Here is a 19,978-nt window from a genome sequence, read left to right as displayed (position 1 = left end):
ACTGACCACAGAAAGGCTTGGATGCCCTGTGAAGAACTCAGATGCAGTCTTCAAAGTCCTATACATGCATTGGCTTTAATGTCAGTTTTAAAGGTTTATTGTTTGCATCTTGCCCAAAATAATAATCACTAACGCTCGAATATCAACATTTTCTCAACAGAGATATTTTATGAAAGTGGACCTAGAATTTTAACTGAGCTAAAACACATTCAGATGTTTACAAATTGGTAAAAACGTGTTTAATCGTGGTCAGATCATGATCAAATCATGGTAACCACATAGTAAAAGCTTGGTAGAAAAATGTTAAAACAATGGAAAAATTCTACCATAAACACGGTAAAATCATGATGAGGTACAGTGTCCCATTGTAAAAACATGGTAAAATATGATAGTGGACTGTGGTGTGGCGTGGTAAGAATATGGTCAAGTATAATGTAGTCACAAAAACATGCCTGCATTTAAATAAAGGGATAGCTAACCAATGACTAAAAATGAAAAGGTTTAACGTCACCTTTATTAAAAGAGGGACTTCAAAAACTATTTAAAATGTTTAATCCTAATTGACAGATATAAACAACAAAAACTACCCTCTAGAATCTTAAAACCAAACTATCACTAATCTTCTTTATTACGCACATCAAACAGCAATACAAATAAATACAGGTGTCTCCAAAGGCTAAATCTGGCCCTGTAGGGCAGACATTTGTTTTTTTCTTTGCCTCTAAATTGGTTAATTGAACTTAAGTGAAGCAGTCTGTACTCTTTCCAAAGGTATAAGACAGGTGATGTTTTCAAGAGAGATATGACACCATCTGGAGGGGGGGCTCAAGCACTGAATTTGGAAGAATAGGGCAAGACTTTGGTGGACAGAGAGGACTTGTATGTCAAACCAGGAAAGTGCTCTCTGGATGTGTCTTATAGCTAAAGGAGCACAACATTAAAACTACCACACAATTCATCAGTCTTAACATGGTTTTATTTGGTGAATGTACATTGTTACAATCCATTTACAAAATCAAAAACAAAGTCCAGATTCTTTTTTTCTCATGAATTCTTTTTTCAGTGCAATTGGTAGCAACAGCCAACAGTCCAACAAGAGGAATGACAGAAGAGCAGAGCATGCATTCTTCTCCAGAATCTCCACAACGTGATTTCCAGGGCAAAGGTTGACTAAAATGAAATAAACCCACACCCCATTTGCCCCCAGCCGGAGGGCTCTCCATGCCACATGTGAAACGACCCCTTTGGTTTTTTCCCCAGAAACCACACTAGTAATCTGAGCACACACTGTAATCTGCTCCTAGCAGGTTTCATATCCTTGTAAACAAATCCCAATTCTGATTAAAACAAAACACCTTAAATATGATCTGCAGCCACAATTCCCCTCGTCCCAGATAGTGTCGAGTGCCCAGACATCCCAGAAACACCGGCTCGGCCATGAGGTGTGCTTGGGTCAAGGAAGCTCGTGGGTCACCGCTGTCATCCTGGCAGCCGTCCTCTTGCACACACAGTTACAGGTGGGCTGTGCAGACAACCGCAGTGTGGAGTGGCCGCTGTGGATGTCCAGCCCGGGGTGCCCGTCTCCAGTGTGGGAGCACCACGGCGAGGAAGGCGGGGGGGGGTTCCTCCTTTTCAAACTCTTAATTTCCAGAGCTAATAAGTGACTTCATTGTACCGCTATTACCCTTGTGCCCACTGGTATCGAATCCTGCACTGGGCCTAGCACAGTAGTGTCAAACCTCAATAGATGCCCATCCCTCAAAAGTTTTGGGACAGAAGCTCTCTGTGCAGCGCTGCACCCCAGAGCTCACTGATAGCTCACTGACTTCGAGATAGACGTCCTTGGGAGAGTTAGTTAGATTGGAAGGTGCCTCAGACAGAGCTCAGTGAGAGACTATAACATACACACCGCTGTCTAGAAAACCAGCAGTAAACAGGTCACACCCACCCCCCCGCCCACAGATGACCACACACTCACGCCAATCGTCACAGGAATGGATTCCACCCATTGGCTGTTATTTTCTGTTTATAATGCAGGGTTATTAAAAAAGTAGACAATTTCAAAACTGTATCGTGACCAACAGATTGGGGGGAACTTGGCAAATTAAGTTTCCATTGACAATTTGTGTGAGAAATATTTAGTTTGATCACAATACATTTTTGAAATGGTATACTTTAACAATAACCATTTAACAACTTGAGCTGATCTCTAACAGACTCATCATTTTGACCTTTTCGATCCTTCAGCTCAGCATTGAAAGAAGCCTTAGAAATACAATCCTGCAAGTGCCAGCCCTTTATCTTTAGAGGCAACCAGTCATTAATTTGTTTGTAACCCCTTTACAGTGCCCAGAGGTTATGTAGATGCTGTATTTACTTTCCAAAAAAGCATTTTAATGTTAAGCACAAACTGATATGTAACAATGAAACTAACCCTCCTCAAATGGTATTGCCACTGCCAAAACACCACAAATTGCATCCAATCTGTTCCATGCCATAACGGCGCACAATGGCACGCTCGGGCACAAAACTAGTCTCTTTAATAGCCTCGTACAGCCTCTAGTCTCTGATCATCAGCTGCTGTTCCCCGTGCCTCAGTTAAGTCACCCGTCTCTTGTCCTGATTGGATCCCTGCACACTTTTTCAGTCCAAACCTTTCAAATACAGCTTAATATACAAACACTCCTGGAAATAATGGACTCATAACTTCAGCCCCTGGCTCTCACTTCCCCACTCCAGGCAGGAGCCACACGCACGTCCACATTAACAGACTCGACTGCAGCCGCGTCTTATCGATGGAGGTGGCCAACTGCAGCCTGCAGAACAGACGTGGCAAAAGCCTGCACAGGCAGCAGTGGCACACAAGGCTGATCTTTACACACCTGCCCTCTGGAAAGGGCAGCTCGTCATACAATTGACAGGGAATTTTCAAGAGATGCAGGCAGCTGAATGAGTAAGTGTGTGTGTATGTATGCGTGTGTATGAGCAGTTAAAGCCCTCATCTGCAGGGCTAATGACATGACACTTCACACATCAAAAGAGCGTCTGAGATCACGCATACAACAAACTCCTCCTCTCTGCAGGTCCAACACTACCCTTTCAGTACAACTTTCCACTGCTCGACCGACAAACGCCACTCTGCACGGTCCGATGCCATCGTGCATCCGTCGTGGCCGACCGTCGTCTTCTCTGCTCTGCCTGCCCTGTCCCCGGGGTGGGCGTGTCTAGAATCGTCTGCAGAACGTGGCAGAAACTCATTACCCTATTCTCCTGCTTGCCAGTCGAAGCCCATGCCTCTGACTATTCCCCAAAGCTACAATGCATATAAAAAAAATAAAAAGCACATTTTAAAAATAAACTTTAATGGTTTCTTCTTCCCCCCCTTTTTGCAGTTTCCTCAGAACACAAACAATGGAGAAACAACCAGAAAGGAAATAAAATGTCCTAATCTTCTAGAACTGGACTGAGTCTCCGGGGTGAAGGCCAGCTCTGACCAACAAAATTTATAAAAAAAAAAAAAAAAAAAAAAAAAGCTGGATGGTCGAACAGGGTTACAGCACTAGAATTATATTAACATTTATTTATAAAGAAAATTCCACACATGCTGTACAGAATATAAAAAGAAAACCTAAAATAAAGTAACAAAAAAATAAACTGTACTGCCTGTTTTTCATTTTAAAGCCCACTTTTCCCACGCGCGTTTCCCGAATCCAGGAGAACATTACACATTAATACAATTATCATTCATATTATTTTACTTGTAATTGACTAAAACAGTTTCCAGCTCTGTGGTGCCTCCACATCACTTCACAAGTATCAGAGGGTGTGTGTGTAGGGGGGACGGTCAGACAGAACAGACCGGCAGGACATTCGAACAGACAGCTCATCTGCGTGTGAGTAGCTAATGAAGGCCCAGACCCGGCTAGCCGCGCACAGTACGTTGGACTGTAGAATCCGTGCATCGCCTCCGCCTCCTGGGGCAAAAGTACCTTGAGCACCTGACCTATTGCCCCCCCCCCCCCCCTCCCAGATGAGCCAACACTGTGCGCGGAAACTATTTTTAGTATTGTTGTGGTCTTGTTTCACAGTAAGCAAGCAAGTGGTCATGGTCATTCTACAAATAAAACTAGCAGATTAAAAAGGGGGGTTTTGAGACAGGGGCGCCCGGACACTAATTTAGCGGCTTGTCTTTCTGTTATTGATCCGTGAATTAGTGTTTACATTCAAATGCAGAAAAGGCTCCTCCCGACGTGCGTGTGCGTGTTTGTGTGGATGAACAGCACCGTTCGGGTTTTGTGACACTGTGGGGAGCGTTCACTCTATAGGAAGACAGGATATTGGGCGGCTCTACAAAGGCCCCCACTGGTATGGTGGAGCTCTCTGACACCGGGGGCAGGCTGGAGAGGGAAAGGGGTGGAGGGGGGCAGGGGGTTTCTGGGTCTTGGCTCTGTGTTTGGATGTGAGTCGGAGCTCCATAGGGCGGGATCTTAGGACAGCCCTCCCCATCACGTCTCCTGACTGTGGGGTTGTGTGTCATGTGACCTAACTGGGCCAGGGTTAGCCAGGGGGATTAGGCAGGGCTGGGAGATGGGGACAGGGAGTCGGGGGACACAGGTAAGAGGCTCAGCACTGAACTGTGAACGCGGACGTTGCCATAAGCCTCCTGAACACACACTCGCTCTCTGAACACACTCACACGGCAGAACCAACATCAACAAGACGCACGAGAATACAGAAACAGCTCATATGACTGTGTCCCCCCTCCCCTGTCTGCGTTCAACATCGTATTCCACCCAAAAAAAAAAGAGGAGCAGGTTAGTAGTAGTAGATGTCAGGGCCAGGCTCAGTAGTGGAAGGGGGCCGGGGTGGGGGGGTGGGGCAGACTGGGGGGTGGTTGGAGGGTGGGTGGGGAGGGGTTACAGTGTCGGGGGCTTCAGCCCGTATTTCTTGGCCACCTCCGTCTGGGCGTAAGCGGCGTCGCACAGGGAGTACAGGTGGGCCATCTCCATCTCCGACTTGGCCAGGTTGATGGCCTTGTTGAACATGTCGATGGCCTTGTCCAGGTTACCCCTGCGAAGAGAGCGATTGGGGGGAGAAAGAGAGAGGGAGGGACAGAGGAGCCAGAGAGGAAGGAGGACATGAGAGATGGGAGGACAGGGGTAGGGCATGAAAGGATGGGAGAGAGGAAAGAGGGAAGAAGAGAGGGAAAGATGCATTTATTAGACTGGCAGGAGGCTTCACAGCTTACAGTGTCACATCAGAAACTCCTCTTAGTGGCCAACAAGTAGCGCTGGGTCCACAGACGAAGCAGAGAGGCTGCGTTCCTGATGCAAATACCGCAGGAGAGCAGTGTCCCAGTGCTACTGCACCCTGGCACATTAAAATGAGCTGGACTCTTGCGTACAGGACACAAACTGAAGGTCGTGCTGCGGTGCATCATTCCAAGCGAGGGTGCGGCCCCAGACTGCAGTACAGCAGGCTATTTACCTACATACAGTACAGGAAGCCTGGCAAGTGGCTCGCTTGGGTGGGGGGTGCTCACTGCTCTGCGCAGAGAGGGGCGTCTCGGGGGAGGATGAAGTTCTCACCTCTGCACCTCGATGGTGCCCATGGTCTCGTAGGCGAAGTCGCACTTGTTGTCGATCTCGATGGCCTTGCTGATGAGCTCCAGGCCTTTGTCCAGGTCCTGCTTCCACTGCAGCTGTAGCAGCCTGGAGACACGGAGAGATCAGGTCTTAGGGTCAGAGGACACGCACAGAATGAGACGGAGATGCAGAGACAGGCACAGACAGAGAGACACACAGAGACCGAAACACACACACAGACGGGGCTCACCCTTTGTGTACGTATGTGGTAGCATTGTCCGGCTCCAGGTCAATGCACTTGTCGTACATTTCATCAGCCTTCCCAAACTGCTGCTGGTCTGTCAGAGCCTGCAGGTCAGAGAGAGAGACAGCGAGAGAGAGATTCAGGTTACAGGTTCCCAATGTAGGTCTTCAATTCTTTCAGTGCACTGTGGAATTTATTAAAGCTTCAGCCCATGTGGGCCCACATCAATCACAGGTATGTGGGGACGGTGTAAGGGGTGCTCAGACGGGGGCATACCTGTGCGTACAGAGCGTAGCCCTCAGCGCACTTGGGGAATCGGCGGATGACGTCCTCGAAGCCAGACATGGCGGTCTGCACCTGGGAGGGGTTGTTCCCGGTGTAGGCCTGTCGGTACTGGGGACAAAAGCCGCAGCACAGAGTGAACCACAGGCACACAGACGGACGGACGGCACAGACAGACAGGAGACACACAGCTGTTGGACAGTACATTCGGGGGGCAGTGCGCTCTCAGCTCACCAGGGCAAAGCACTTCTGGGCCTGGGCCAGCGCGGAGTCGGGACGCAGCCGGATACACTCGTCAAAGTCGCCCACCGCCTCCTCCACCTGGTCCAGCAGGATCTTCAGCTGCGGGGGGACGGACAGACACAAATCAGGGACACGGAGACAAATTCCGTGGCACGTCCTTCTACCGTGCCAGAGTGTCAGTCAGGGCGTCCGTGTGCGAGGGAGTTGGGGCCGCGGTGTCATAGAGTCAGTACCTGTCCGCGGTGGTGGTAGACGTCGGCATTGTGTGGGTCGATCTCAGCTGCCAGGTTGAAGTCCTGTGTGGACAGCTGGGGCTGCTGCTGCTGCATGTACATACTGCCCCGCTTGATCAGAGCATTCGCCCGCAGCTAAGGGAGAGGAGGGAGAAAGAACAGAGCACAGGAAGCTCAGTCACATCCTGAGGCAACAGGACTCAAGGGACGGTTCAGTCGCTTTCCCTGGAGCCTGCGGTCGGCCTTGGGACTGTCTGTCCTTCCACAGCAGGACACAGAGACAGACAGTCTGTCCTGCCCTAAATACACACAAATCAGAGAGACCTACTGGCCACAAATTAAAAATAAAATCCCTGAATTCAGTCAGCTCCCCGATGGCTGCAAACTCCCCATCCTGCTGAGAGACAAGCAACGCACTGCGGCCATCGCAGACCAATATGTGTCCACCTGCCATAGCCTGAGGGACAGTGTGTGACACCGGCCTGCAGGACTCCATTGTAAAACAAAATCAAAACGGTCAGGTTCATTGCCTTTTTTGTTATCATGATTGTCATGACAAAGTTTTTGATACATATACCAAATATGGATTATATTTCACTTTATTTTATTTTAAATATATATGGTATTTGTTCCAATGCATCTTGTCATGTTATCTTTGTCTTGTTTGAAAGTACATCTGTATCTGCTCTGGCTATACTATGATCGGTCATGCCAATAAATCACCTTTTAATTTGAATTTGAATTGAATTGAGAGAGACACAGACCCAGAGAGAGAAAGAGTGAGAGATGCTCACAGGAGGTGCTGCTCAGACACTTTAACCTCTATATAATATTATTACGTCTGTGTGAGCAGCAACCTGGGGAAGGTGTTCTGTAGCATCATCAACGCCCGGATACTGGCCTTCCTTACTGAGCACAATGTCCCGAGTCAGATTGGCTTCCTTCCAAAACACAGCATATCCGACCATATTTACACCCTACACACCCTAATAGACGCATGTCCACCAAAAAAATAAGAGGTAAAATATTTGCTTGCTTTATTGACTTTAAGAAAGCATTTGATTCAATCTGGCACAAAGGACTACTTTACAGGCTCCTACAAAGTGGTGTAGGGGGTAAAGTCTATGACATCATAAAATCAATGTACTCTGAAAATAAGTGCGCAGTGAAGACTGGTGATAAAAGATCAGAGTTCTTCGCTCAGGGGCGGGGAGTGAGGCAGGGCAGAGTCCAACCCTGATCAATATCTACATATTGGCCACAGTGTTGGAGCAGTCTGACGGCCCCGGCCTCACTCTCCACGACACAGAGATCAAGTTCCTGCTCTACGCAGATGACCTGGCGCTGCTGTTGCCCACAGAGCAGGGGCTGCAGCCGAACCTGGCCCTGCTGGAGCAGTACTGTCAGAAATGGGCCCTGACAGTCAATCTGGACAAGACCAGAGTTATAGTTTTCCAGAAGAAAGACAGATCTCAGTGACACGGAGAGTGCCTCATGCTGGGCAGCATGGTGCTACAGCACAGCACCAGCTACAGCTACCTGGGCCTGACCCTCAGTGCCTCAGGGAGTTTCAATCAGGCCACCAACACTAAAAGAAAAAGCACTTCCAGCTTTCTACGCCATAAAAACACAATTCGGCCAAACAAAAATACCCATACAAATCTGGTTGAAAATTTTCCAAGCAATTATCCAGTCAATCCTACTCTACGGGAGACCTATACAGTCTGGGACAAAAGCCCAATAGAAAAACTGCAACTTGAATTCTGTAAGCACATCCTGCAGGTCCACAGAAACTCCCCCAACACAGCCTGCTGATCCACATCCAGAAGAGGGCAGTGAAGTTCTGGTCCCACCTAAAGCAGGCAGACCCCCAGTCCTAACACCACAAAGCACTACTGAGACTTGCAACCCCGAGCTGCACGGGCTGGGGGAGAGCCCCAGGGCCAGAGCTCCTCAACAACCAAAACAATCGACCTTAACCTGAAGGAGAAATACAACAAAATTTGAGAAAACTAATTAAAATTAATAGATAAACTTGAATGTTACTGGGCCCTAAACAGAAATATTACATTTTCCATTTACCTAAAAATAAAAAAATAAAAAGAAAGGCAGACATTAACAAGGTACAGACTTGGTGAGCACTGGCGATTGAAACGGGCCGACACAGACGGTCCTGGGTCGCCAGAGAGGAGTGGCTGTGCAGCCACTGTGAGCAGGGAGAGATCGAAACAGAGACACACTTCCTGCTGTCCTGCTCAAAATAAACAGACATACAAAAAGAATACACCCCCAAATTTCGGAATATAGCATAGCAGCCAAATGCATGTCTGCCTGCCACAGCCGGAGGGACAATGTGGACAGTGTATGGACGGCCAGCAACCGCACGGGCCTACTGCTACAGGGAGGGGGGGCAGCCACACAGCCTGTAGTCTGATATAGGATCAGCATATCAGAGGGGGAGGCAGTGTTAGAGCTGCTTTCTAAGGCGGGGGAGGGGGGACTTTAATGGGAATAAGGACCGTTTTATCGATGTCTAGTTTTTTTTCCTTCATAAACTTCTATGTATTGAAATGTACCTAATCATACTAGTTTCAATGATTATCTTTTTATTTATTAATTTAATTATTTTAATGTTTAATTGATGCATTTATTTTTGTTAAATTGTTTTTGTTTAACTTTATTTTCTATAAATCTATATTTATGTTTATATGTATCAATTATATCACATGCTTTGGCAATACTTATATACAAATGCCATGCCAATAAAGCCTACATTGAATTGAATTGAAATTGAGAGAGCGCCGAGAGAGACGGACACAGAGAGAGAGAGAGCGCCGAGAGAGACGGACAGAGAGAGAGAGAGCGCCGAGAGAGACGGACACAGAGAGAGAGAGAGCGCCGAGAGAGACGGACACAGAGAGAGAGAGAGCGCCGAGAGAGACGGACACAGAGAGAGAGAGAGCGCCGAGAGAGACGGACACAGAGAGAGAGAGAGAGCGCCGAGAGAGACGGACACAGAGAGAGAGAGAGAGCGCCGAGAGAGACGGACACAGAGAGGGGCCACACCTACCTTTACGTTGGCCGTCTCCATGTTGATGACCTGGTCGAGGTCAGGCCGGGCGGCCGCTGCGTTGCCAATCAGCAGGTAGAAGGTGGCGCGCAGCAGCAGCGCCTCAGCCAGGTGCTTCCCCCGGGACTCCACTTCCTTGCTGCACTCGCTGATGATCTTGTCGTAGTTCTCCTCCTCCATGTACTGCTTGGCCTTCAGGTACCCGGAGCTGCGAGAGAAGGAAGAGGAGGGGAAAGGAGGGTGAGGAGGGTGAGGTGGGAGGAGACTGCAGAAGTTTCAGGCGCTCGGCCACTGAACTACCGCTAAAGAAACGCACGTCTGACATCCGGTGAACATGTTAAGATACACGAGTGCTGCAGTGCTGCGGTCTCAGACTGTCCCAATCAATCTCTTTCTGAAGCTCCCACTGCCTCCTTCCTCCGTCTCCTTCCTCTCCCCTCCTCTCTCACACTGACCTCTCAGTGACCTCAGCGGCCTCCCCCTCCTTGTCCTTGTCCTCGTCCTTCTTCTCACCCTTCTGCAGCGGCTGTGAGATGATGTCGTCCGTGAAGGAGCTGAAGTAGGACTTGATGAACTGTGGCGACGGCATTAGGGGCTCACGGTTCTGCCGGGAGAAACAGACAGACAGGGTCACTTCAGAGCAAGGAAGTGGCGGGACAGATGGACATTCAGGGCAAAGCGAGAGAAAGAGCAAGACTAAGAGCAGGGACGGATGGAGGATCGGGGATCAAAGTGGTCTGCTGCAATTACCTTGTATTTCTCCTTTGCCTTCTCCTTGCCCAGCAGCTTGAGCACCTTGTCTGCCAGCAGCATGCTCTGCTGGTTCTGGAAGGCTTCTAGAATGCACACCGCTGTCACATCTGTGGAAGGGGAGAGGCAGGGTCAGCGACTGTTCATAAGTAAGGAAACAAGCACACACACATGCACTGTAAACACACTCGGGCCAGAGCCTGTATTCATCGCCTGTCCTTCAGCCTGAAGACGCTGCCTGGAGCTTCACACACGCTATTCCAGTGAAGGTGTGACTGCGCTTGGGTGGAGTTGTGAAGCAATGTCTCATGACTTCTGTAAACTGTATGCATTGTGCTGCATGAACGCAGCAGATCGCCGTGGGGCGCAGTGGCCACAAGGGGGCAGGACGGGCCTCACCTTCCAGACACTCCTTCTTGTTGTCCAGCCTCTCCTGGGCCTTGGCCCGGCGGAACAGGGCCTTGACGTAGCGCGGGTTCAGCTCCACGGCCCGGGAGCAATCCTGCACCACCTCGGCCCACTTCATCTGCAGCACAGAGAGAGCCAGTCAACACACACACACACACACACATCACTGACAACATAGTCCGTACACACTGAAAAAGACACTGAAACCAGTGTTGAGTGCGGCCCAGTGTGTGCAGTCACTCAGGGTGCTGACCTGCTGCTCGTAGGCCGCGGCTCGGTTCTGGTAGAAGGTGGACAGGTCTCCCTTCTGCTCTTTGGGACACAGGCCGATGGCCTCGGTGTAGCAATGGATGGCCTGCTCATACTTGCCAGCCTTGAAGTACTTGTTGCCCTTGTTCTTGGCTCCCTGGGCCCGGTCCAGAGGACTCTGTGGAGAGAGGGACGTACCATCAGGACGGATTGCATGAGAGACCGAGGGAGCGACACAGCGCAGACCCGCACACCAGGACACAGGGACACATGCACACTCAGAACATAGAGCTCTTTTCATACCACTTAATTATCCTAAAATATGGTGTGAACAGAGATTTGCTCGTTTTGGAGCATGAGCAAACCAACACATTTCAGTGTAAAAATACAAAACACCATGTAGTTCTGCACTGGTTTAATATCATGCCACTCTTAAGACAAGCCAGCTGAAGGGAAGGATGTAGGATTCAGTGTCAACACAGGGCTCATATGTTGGTACACTGTAAGTAACTATCAGACAAAGTAGAACAGTTAATTATTAAATACAAGGCAGCAGTGATAATCTGAAGCAGCGGACAGTCCTGTTCCTGCAGAGCCCCGATCGTGCAGGTTTTACCGGTCCCTGCAAGTCACCCGTCACCACATAGATACCTCCAACTCCAAATTTGACTAATTAAGCAATATATATATTAAGTACACACATACATATGTATACATATATACACACACTTTGGTTTTTAAATTAAGAAACCGAGACATACTTCAACAGATGCACAGTCACCTCCCAGTTCAGTCAATGTTTTGTAATCTGCTGAATTTCCCTGATGTGTTTTAAATATATAGGTTTGCCATCTTGCTGCGTGTTTTTTATTTAGTGGAATGTTACTGTAAGGTTCCAATGACTCTGGAGGTTCCGAGGCCATATCAGACACCCTCCTCTGCGCCCAGTACAGACCAGTGAGGAACCATGCAGTGAGCTGATGGGAATTAGTGCCAATCCCATTACATTACAGACTAATCACTCTAATGCCAGAGATCCCAGCCTCCCACATCCTCACAACATTTCCCCTCCTCCCACAGTCGAATGAAAAGCTCCCACAGACAGAGAAGTGACACTATCACTTCAAAGCCAGGCTGTTTACTACTAATGTGGCTTTGGCTTTTCTAATCTAGGTAACAATAACAGCAGCATCATCATCTCACAGAGAAACTGCTCCCCCACCCAGGCCCTGCCATCAAACCATTAGGTGAGTAACTGATCAGAGCAGCCACTCAGCCAGCATTGGACAGCAGCCTGACAGGAGGCCAGAGAGGGCAGTCTGTCAGTCACACAACACGGGCCAACGCAAGCAGCGTTGTCCTCCCCAGTTCAGAGAGAGAAAGAAGAGCACCACTGCACCACTGTCTTGAACCTGGGACACTCAGACCGCAGGCAGGCACAGTCCCGGCACCGGTACCCACACTGACCTTTTCTGACCACCCAGTGGGTGCAAACGCTGCTGTGTCACCACAGCTGCCATTACTTTACTGCAGTTACACTTATTTATTCTCCTAAGGGAGAGAAGCTTCTTTCTCTTTCGCCTCCTTGTGACGGTGCAGCTCAGCCTGGTGTCTGGACCCCGCCATGTGGGACAGGGCTCCTCAACCCATTTCAACAGCACAGCCAACAACAGCACTGGGGAACACAGCCTGATGCACATGGGTTCCCACTCTGTGTCTGGGCTCTGGATGCTGACAGTATGGTGCTTCACTTCTGAAACCCCAGATACAGAGCACTGGCCCACTGTCCATGAACAAGCAGCGCTGAGTGGGTCACTGCAACTCTGACTTTGGACCTTGCACAAGTCGACAACCACAGCACCGATCTTCAGCCAGTGCAATAAAAATAACAGGTTCCTTCCAGACAGAAACTGCACATTAACTAGGAATTGCCATCGATTAAACAGAGAGACCATTAAACACCTGCGGACATGGGCTGAAATAATTTCGGAGTAAGATACATACTTACACTTACACATACAACCACACTCACTCTCTCTCACTCAAACATGATCTCCCACACACACTAGAAAAACAAAGGGAATATAAATAATCAGACTCCCTGCTGAATATTTAAGCTCATTCCCTTACTCCTGAGAAACCTGCACAGACTCAGTTATGAATAGCATCGCTTATGATGCTTTTCTAGTTCATTAGTAAAAAATACTAAAGTCATAAAACTTGACTGGGACCAAACTGCTACACAAATCAAGTTTTGCATGTTATCCTGTCATCTCTACAGAGGTCACTTTATTCTGCATTCTGCCAGGAGTGCTGTCTGAGTTTTAGGGAAGTGACTGCGTTTCACCAAATCCACATTTGCTAAAAGGCAGTGCCAGGATGTGGATTCCCATAATGCCATTCAGTGCAATACTCTAGCGCGCTGCCGGAGCTAAGTTTCGGGCTGTCCTCACTGCAGACACGTTCATGGACGTCTCCAGGCCAGGACAAAATAACGACACCCCTCTGACTGGCAGGTCATGCCACTCCAGGTGTGAAGAAGTTTGGCAGGTAATGTTAACAAGCAGGTCCATCAGGCACAGGATACATTTGTGCTTGTTAGCGTATTCTGATTAGGGAATGCAAACCCGGGATCTCAGAATTTTCTAGTCCAGAAATACCGGGATTGAAAATGTGAAATACCCGTATCACAGGACTGTGGCTAATGAAAAATGTGACGGCGCACTAACTCTTGGATTCCGTGCTGTAAGCTATTTATTAAAACAAAATTGCAATTAATACAGAGGTTCGTCATCTGTTCAAAACGTGAATCTGAAGTGCAACACCCGCAGATTCAGCCCGAATTCAGCCGATTAGTATAAGGGCACAGCTGAGGTCCCGCGGACTCCAACTTTGAAGGGGCAGCTGAAGTTCATGAGCTGTGTGAGCGCCGCAGCAGCAGCATGGTGTGATGAACTGCATCAACACAGAACTGTTCCTCTTTGAAAGCGCAGGGGGATGGGGGCTGAACCTGCAATTAACATGAACATGTCAACTCCACCAAACCAGTGTGGAGTCCGAAATCGCATTTTAGCCGCATGTGTTCTGTACACAACATACGCAAAGGTCTAAAACAGACAACTGACTTTAGCTTTCTTCGTTCTTTTTTTGTTAATTGCTGTATTAAGAAACGGATAATAGACAAAACCTAAAAACCATAGGCCTATCGTATATAATGTTTAACTGCTCAGTGTATGTTTTAGTGTAGTAGTAGTAGCAGCAGTCTAGTGCTTGTGGCTTCTTTGTGCGCAAATGTGCATGTCTAAATTCATGCCTTAACTATGTTTTCTTGATTGTTACATAAACAGCATGGTTTATTCTAGTACATAATGGCTTCTATATACAATAATGTAGTATATAGCCTACATTATAGTTTGTCTAATGTGTAGTACAACTGTTAAACATTCAATGTGATCCATGATGTGATGCATAAATAAAAACACTGAAGTATTAAGAAAGCAATAGGCTATTAGTTTTGTTGTTTTCATTGATTCTATTGGTTGCATTATAATCATTACTACATTTGAAAATGACCCAGCTAATAGACAATGTTGCAGCAACATACTAATGTGCATTAGCTGGGAAGCTCTTTTTAAAAATAACAATCCCGAAATCCCAGGATTGGATTCCCTAATTCTGATCCTATCTGCACGGAGATCAGTTAACCCAATCTCTGTGCTTCTGTACAGCAGCGGGCAGCTCCTAGAAACCGAAACAGAAGCTGAACCAGATGTCTATCCCATCCAGCGCTGTGGGGGAGCCCTGGCCACACAAGAGCATCTCTCTCCCGGCTGCCCCAAGACCTCAGCACTACTACAGGAGCTGCAAGCGGAAAAACATGTACAACACTGAGAAAGCATGCATGCGTCCCCAGACATCAGTAATAAGTGCATGTGACTGAGGCTCTGACAGGCCCGTGTGGGAGAAGCAACCAGACCCAACCTATTCGCATACCCAAAACATATACTAAAAAATACATATTAAAGGGGTGTTCTTTGGTTTTGTTTTTAAGCAAAACTGAATCAAGTGCACATGGATTCAAGCAACTCATCACCGCGCAGCTGACAGGCAAGTGTAGGTGCACCAGGACCGCCGGCCTCCCCGCCCCGCCCCCTGGCCGCTGTCCCCGGGCACACATGGCTCGCACCCGGGCCAGGTGCTTCTTCACCGGCGCCACCCCCTCCCGAGTCCGGTTTGACACTGAGCCTCAACTGCGACCGCGACCGCGACCCAACCCGGCGCCAGTCCTGCCACGATACTCCCCGCCTGCCACACCGTGTCCTTGAATGATCTCTGCCGGGCGCTGGCTGCTCACAGCCCCGGCGAGGCCGCACACCGGGGCCGCCTCTCTGGAGGGGTGCTGGGGGAGGGATTCGTGTCGGGCCGGGCTCACCATTTCCTCCTGCTCTCGGCCGGCTCGGTTCGCGGCGCCGTCCTGCTGCGGCTGGCCCGGGACGGGGCTAGCGCTGCCTTCGGGGGTTTTCCTCTCGCCGTTGCGCTTGCCTTGGTTCTCCTTCCTCCGGCTGCGGTTCCACAGGTACACGGCGCCGGCCCCCAACACCAGGGGGGTGCCCACCAGGAGGGCGAGCTGCCAGCGGGGTAGCCCGCCGCCGGTCTGCGGCTCCACAGGCTTTGAGGCCGCCATCATCTAACAAGCAACAACCGACGAGCACGCAACTGCACTGCCGACACAGACACGGCGAGGTCAGGGAGGAGCCGGGTGCATCATGGGACACTAGTGGCGGTGCAGCAACCGCATCCGGGTCAGTCGCGCTTGGGACTTCCTGTTTGTGCACCAGGCTGTTGTTTTATTCTCCACACCGCTGGCTATTATGCTGTGGAGAGTGTATTAAACAAAACAATCCTTATGAGCAAGAACCCTCGACTCCGGCGACCATGCAATGTGTTCATCAAAACGGGTGGGTTTTGGAAAGGAATAAAGTTTTAAATATGTATATTGCAGCGTCACATAGTTCAGGGTTACAGCGCCACCTAGCGCCAGGGAGCAAGCACGAACGCTCCACACTACTCATAAAGGAGGAAGATATAACATTGTGATTTACAGTTTTACCCAATTTTTTACACACTAAAAAGTGGAACTTGAGGCACAATGCCCAGAATCTGTAACTCATTTACCAGAACCACACACCAAATCTGCAACACTACTGGCACAGTCTCTGCTTTCCACTCAAGTCTATAACACGTTTGGCAAAACACAAAGCACAATTCTCTACATTTGGCACAACCTTTACAACCAAAATCTATGGTGTGCAAATGAAAAGCAAAGCTGTTCAACAAGCTTAGCTCAATTACCCATTGATCACATCCACTCGTCACATGTGCAAACACTAACTGTGCAAGAGTTCACTTTGCAATCAGGTGGATATATTTGGAAAACAATGGAGCAAACTCGGCAGAGAGAGGTAGAGGTAGAGGAGAAGAGGAAGGCCCATATACACTTGTAGGCCTATTTCCCTTCCTTTGCATATGTAACATAATTTACTTACATATACTTATAATTTAATGTAATGTTTAATACGTACCATTAGTGTGTTGTGATTCATGTGATTGTGTGTGTGTCTCGTTTTGATGCAGAGTTGCATTGTGAGGTATATGATTTTGATCGAAGTGTTTCATTTTGCCAGATTTCTGTGTGGTGTGTTGAAGTTGGCTGACTGTTTTGTGTTTAAAGTTTTGAATACATGTGATATAGTTTCAGAAAATGTGTGTTAACAATGTGTGTGGGAAAAACTGTATCCTTAAACACTCTTTTCATTCCTGACATGCTGCTGCGCTTCAGAGCCTAATTCAACTCATCTGCACATTTCTAACAGTGCATGTTGTGAAGCAGCAGTGAAGCAATAAGATACACAGTCTGTTGTGTATATTCTGTACAGTATTATTATTATTGGGTAGCTGTCTGCTGGACATGCCCCCCCGTCCCTGTAACTCTACGTGCACAGAGACATGTCTAGCAGCCTCTCCGTGTTTCTCAGAAAATACACAGCAGGTTCACCACACACACACACACACACACACACACACACACACATGGTGTCAGGAATTGCACTGGTCTGTTATTTAGGGCAGAATTTGTTAGTTTTTAATTAATGCATTTTTTTGTTTGCAAATTGTCTATTATGTAACAGGTTTAATGGAATTCAATCGATGGGGTTTGATGGGGCAGGGGGGTGGCTTTCTTTGCTCACAAGAAACAGTTTGTTCCTGGTTTCGAAACTGTAAACAAAAAGCTACCACATTTCTGAGATTTTATGTGGCAAGAGTAGAAGTGAAGCTATAGTTTGGAACCTGCACCGTGTGTGTGTGTGTGTGTGTGCCAGCTTTATTCAGGCCAGCCCCCTGCTGCAGGACAGGAAGAAAGGGAGAGAGAAGAGAGAGAAGAGAGAGAGGAGGTGAGAGAGATGGGGAGAGAGGCTGGGTGGTGACTGTGGACTGAGAGTGAACCTGCTTGCCTCTCGGCTGTGTTGCTGGACTGCGCTCTGCTCTGTGCCTGGGCCCTGCTGTGTGTCGCTGTCCTGCACTGTGTTCAGTAACACGAGTGTCAGAGAGTGAAGGCACGGTGTGACAAAGCAGTCTGCTGCTGTTACTTGTGCTCCCCTGAATGCTATGCATTGAATGCCTCTCATCCAATCAATCATTAACAGCAAAGGGTGTCAGTGGCTCTGCTGTTGGGTGAGCTAACCAGTCTGTCCATAGCATGTGAGCTCGGGCTCCAGGCCATAGTGTGCACACGCAACCCTGTGTGTTGTGTGCTGTGCTGCGACATGGGCCGTGTGAGCCCTGTTGTATGTGGGGCTTTTTAAGCAGCTGTACTTTAGCTTGTGATTTGACTGTTGGCCTAGGGAAAAGGAAATCTGTAATCACACAGGGGCTTGTGTTGTGTTTATTTAGGGTACCATATTTCTAAAAAGAGGACACTCCAAGAGGGGGGTAAACAACAAAATGTAGCTTTTTACATATTAGAACATAAGAAAGTTTACAAATGAGAGGAGCCCATTAGACCCATCGTGCTCGTTTGGTGTCCATTAATAACTAAGTGATCCAAGGATCCTATCCAGTCTGTTTTTGAATGTTCCCAAATTGTCTCTTCAGCCACATCGCTCGGGAGTTTGTTCAGATTGTGACGCCTCTCTGTGTGAAGAAGTGTCTCCTGTTTTCTGTCTTGAATGCCTTGAAGCCCAATTTCCATTTGTGTCCCCGGGTGCGTGTGTCCCTGCTGATCTGGAAAAGCTCCTCTGGTTTGATGTGGTCGATGCCTTTCATGATTTTGAAGACTTGGATCATGTCCCCCCGTAGTCTCCTCTGTTCCAGGGTGAAAAGGTTCAGGTCCTCAGTCTCTCAGTAGGACATTCCCTTCAGACCTGGAATAAGTCTGGTTGCTCTCCTCTGAACTGCCTCTAGAGCAGCGATATCTTTCTTGAAGTGTGGAGCCCAGAACTGCACACAGTATCCAGATGAGCTCTAACTAGTGTATTGTACAGTCTGAACATCACTGCTCTCGTTATAAATTCTGCACTTTTGACAATATACCCTAACATTGTGTTTGCCTTTTTTATTGCTTCCCCACATTGTTTGGATGGAGAGAGTGAGGAGTCCACATAGACTCCTAGGTCTTTCTCATGCGTTACTTCATCTAGTTCTATTCCTCCCATAGTGTAATTATAGTGGACATTTTGGTTACCTGTATGTAATACCTTGCACTTGTTCTCATTGAATTTCATCTGCCAGGTGTCGGCCCACAACTGAATATTATCCAAGTCCCTTTGAATAAACTGCTGCCGAGATTGTATCTGCTGAGCCACCTATTTTAGTATCATCTGCAAATTTGACAAGTTTGCTAACTATCCCAGAGTCCAGATCATTAATATAGATTAGAAAGAGCAAAGGCCCTAGTACTGATCCCTGTGGAAGTCCACTAACAACCTCACTCCAGTTAGAAGTGACTCCTCTAATTGACACCCTCTGCTTCCTATACATCAACCAATTCATAATCCATCTACTTACATTGCCCTGAATGCCTACAGCTTCCAATCTGAGGATCAGTCTTTGGTGTGGAACCTTATCAAAAGCTTTTTGACAATCTAAGTATATCATATCATATGCTTTCACCTGATCTACAGCTGCAGTTCCATGTTCAAAAAATTCTTATAAATTAGTAAGACATGATCTGCCTCGTCTAAACCCATGTTGACTATCTCCAAGAATATGCTTTTCATTAAGATGCTCCTCTATTTTCTGTGTAATCATTTGTTCCAACATTTTACAGGTGATGCAGGTGAGACTGATTGGTCTGTAATTTCCTGGCTCAGTTTTGTCCCCTTTCTTGTGGATTGGTGTGACATTTGCTGTCTTCCAATCAGTTGGCACATCCCCTGTTCTAAGTGTCTTTCGGAATATTTGAGTTAGCGGCCTATAAATAATTTCCCTCATTTCTTTAAGTACTGTTGGGAATATCCCATCTGGCCCAGGTGATCTGTTTGTTTTTAATTCTGCTAGTCCCTTTAGTACCTCCTCCTCATTTATCCTGATCTCTCTTAGGGTTTGACTGGACTGATTGTCAACCTGTGGCATGTTATCTGTTTTTTCTTTTGTAAAAACCTCTGTGAAATACTCATTCAGAACATTTGCCACATCTCGTTCGTTTTCCAAGATACTTCCATTTTTGCCCTTTATCTGTTTCACTTCCTCCTTTATTGACCTCTTGCTTTTGTAGTATTGAAAACAGCTCTTTGCATTCGTTTTTTCCCTTTTTGCTTTCCTGATCCCTTTCTTAAGATCTGTTTGCAGTTCAACATATTCTTTGTATTTTGTTTAGTCTCTATCCCTTTTGTATGCGCTATACAACATTTTCTTT

The 19,978-nt window shown here is 47.7% G+C and overlaps 1 protein-coding gene across 1 annotated transcript; it reads right to left on the bottom strand.

The window, feature by feature from the left end:
• Nucleotides 1–3,341: 3,341 nt before the first annotated feature.
• On the bottom strand, nt 3,342–15,817 carry tomm70a (translocase of outer mitochondrial membrane 70 homolog A (S. cerevisiae)). The gene is made up of 12 exons (XM_066706032.1): nt 15,497–15,817; nt 11,069–11,242; nt 10,807–10,933; nt 10,408–10,517; nt 10,113–10,261; nt 9,658–9,865; nt 6,588–6,722; nt 6,346–6,453; nt 6,106–6,222; nt 5,836–5,933; nt 5,589–5,711; nt 3,342–5,070 (listed from the first exon to the last, which is right to left on the bottom strand). The coding sequence occupies exons 1-12, from the start codon at nt 15,749–15,751 to the stop codon at nt 4,917–4,919; spliced, it is 1,758 nt and encodes a 585-aa protein (XP_066562129.1). The 5' UTR covers nt 15,752–15,817; the 3' UTR covers nt 3,342–4,916.
• Nucleotides 15,818–19,978: the final 4,161 nt, after the last annotated feature.

The sequence above is a fragment of the Amia ocellicauda genome, chromosome 6 (assembly GCF_036373705.1).
Source record: "Amia ocellicauda isolate fAmiCal2 chromosome 6, fAmiCal2.hap1, whole genome shotgun sequence".
Lineage (NCBI taxonomy): Eukaryota > Metazoa > Chordata > Actinopteri > Amiiformes > Amiidae > Amia > Amia ocellicauda.
This window is presented reverse-complemented; position numbering and strand designations above follow the sequence as displayed.

Coding starts and splice junctions, on each gene's coding strand:
- tomm70a (XM_066706032.1), bottom strand. CDS start 15,751: ATGATGGCGGCCTCAAAGCCTGTGGAGCCGCAGACCGGCGGCGGGCTA. Junction 6,223..6,345: donor CCCAGAAGTGCTTTGCCCTG/GTGAGCTGAGAG, acceptor TTTTGTCCCCAG/TACCGACAGGCCTACACCGG. Junction 5,712..5,835: donor ACCACATACGTACACAAAGG/GTGAGCCCCGTC, acceptor CCGTGTCTCCAG/GCTGCTACAGCTGCAGTGGA.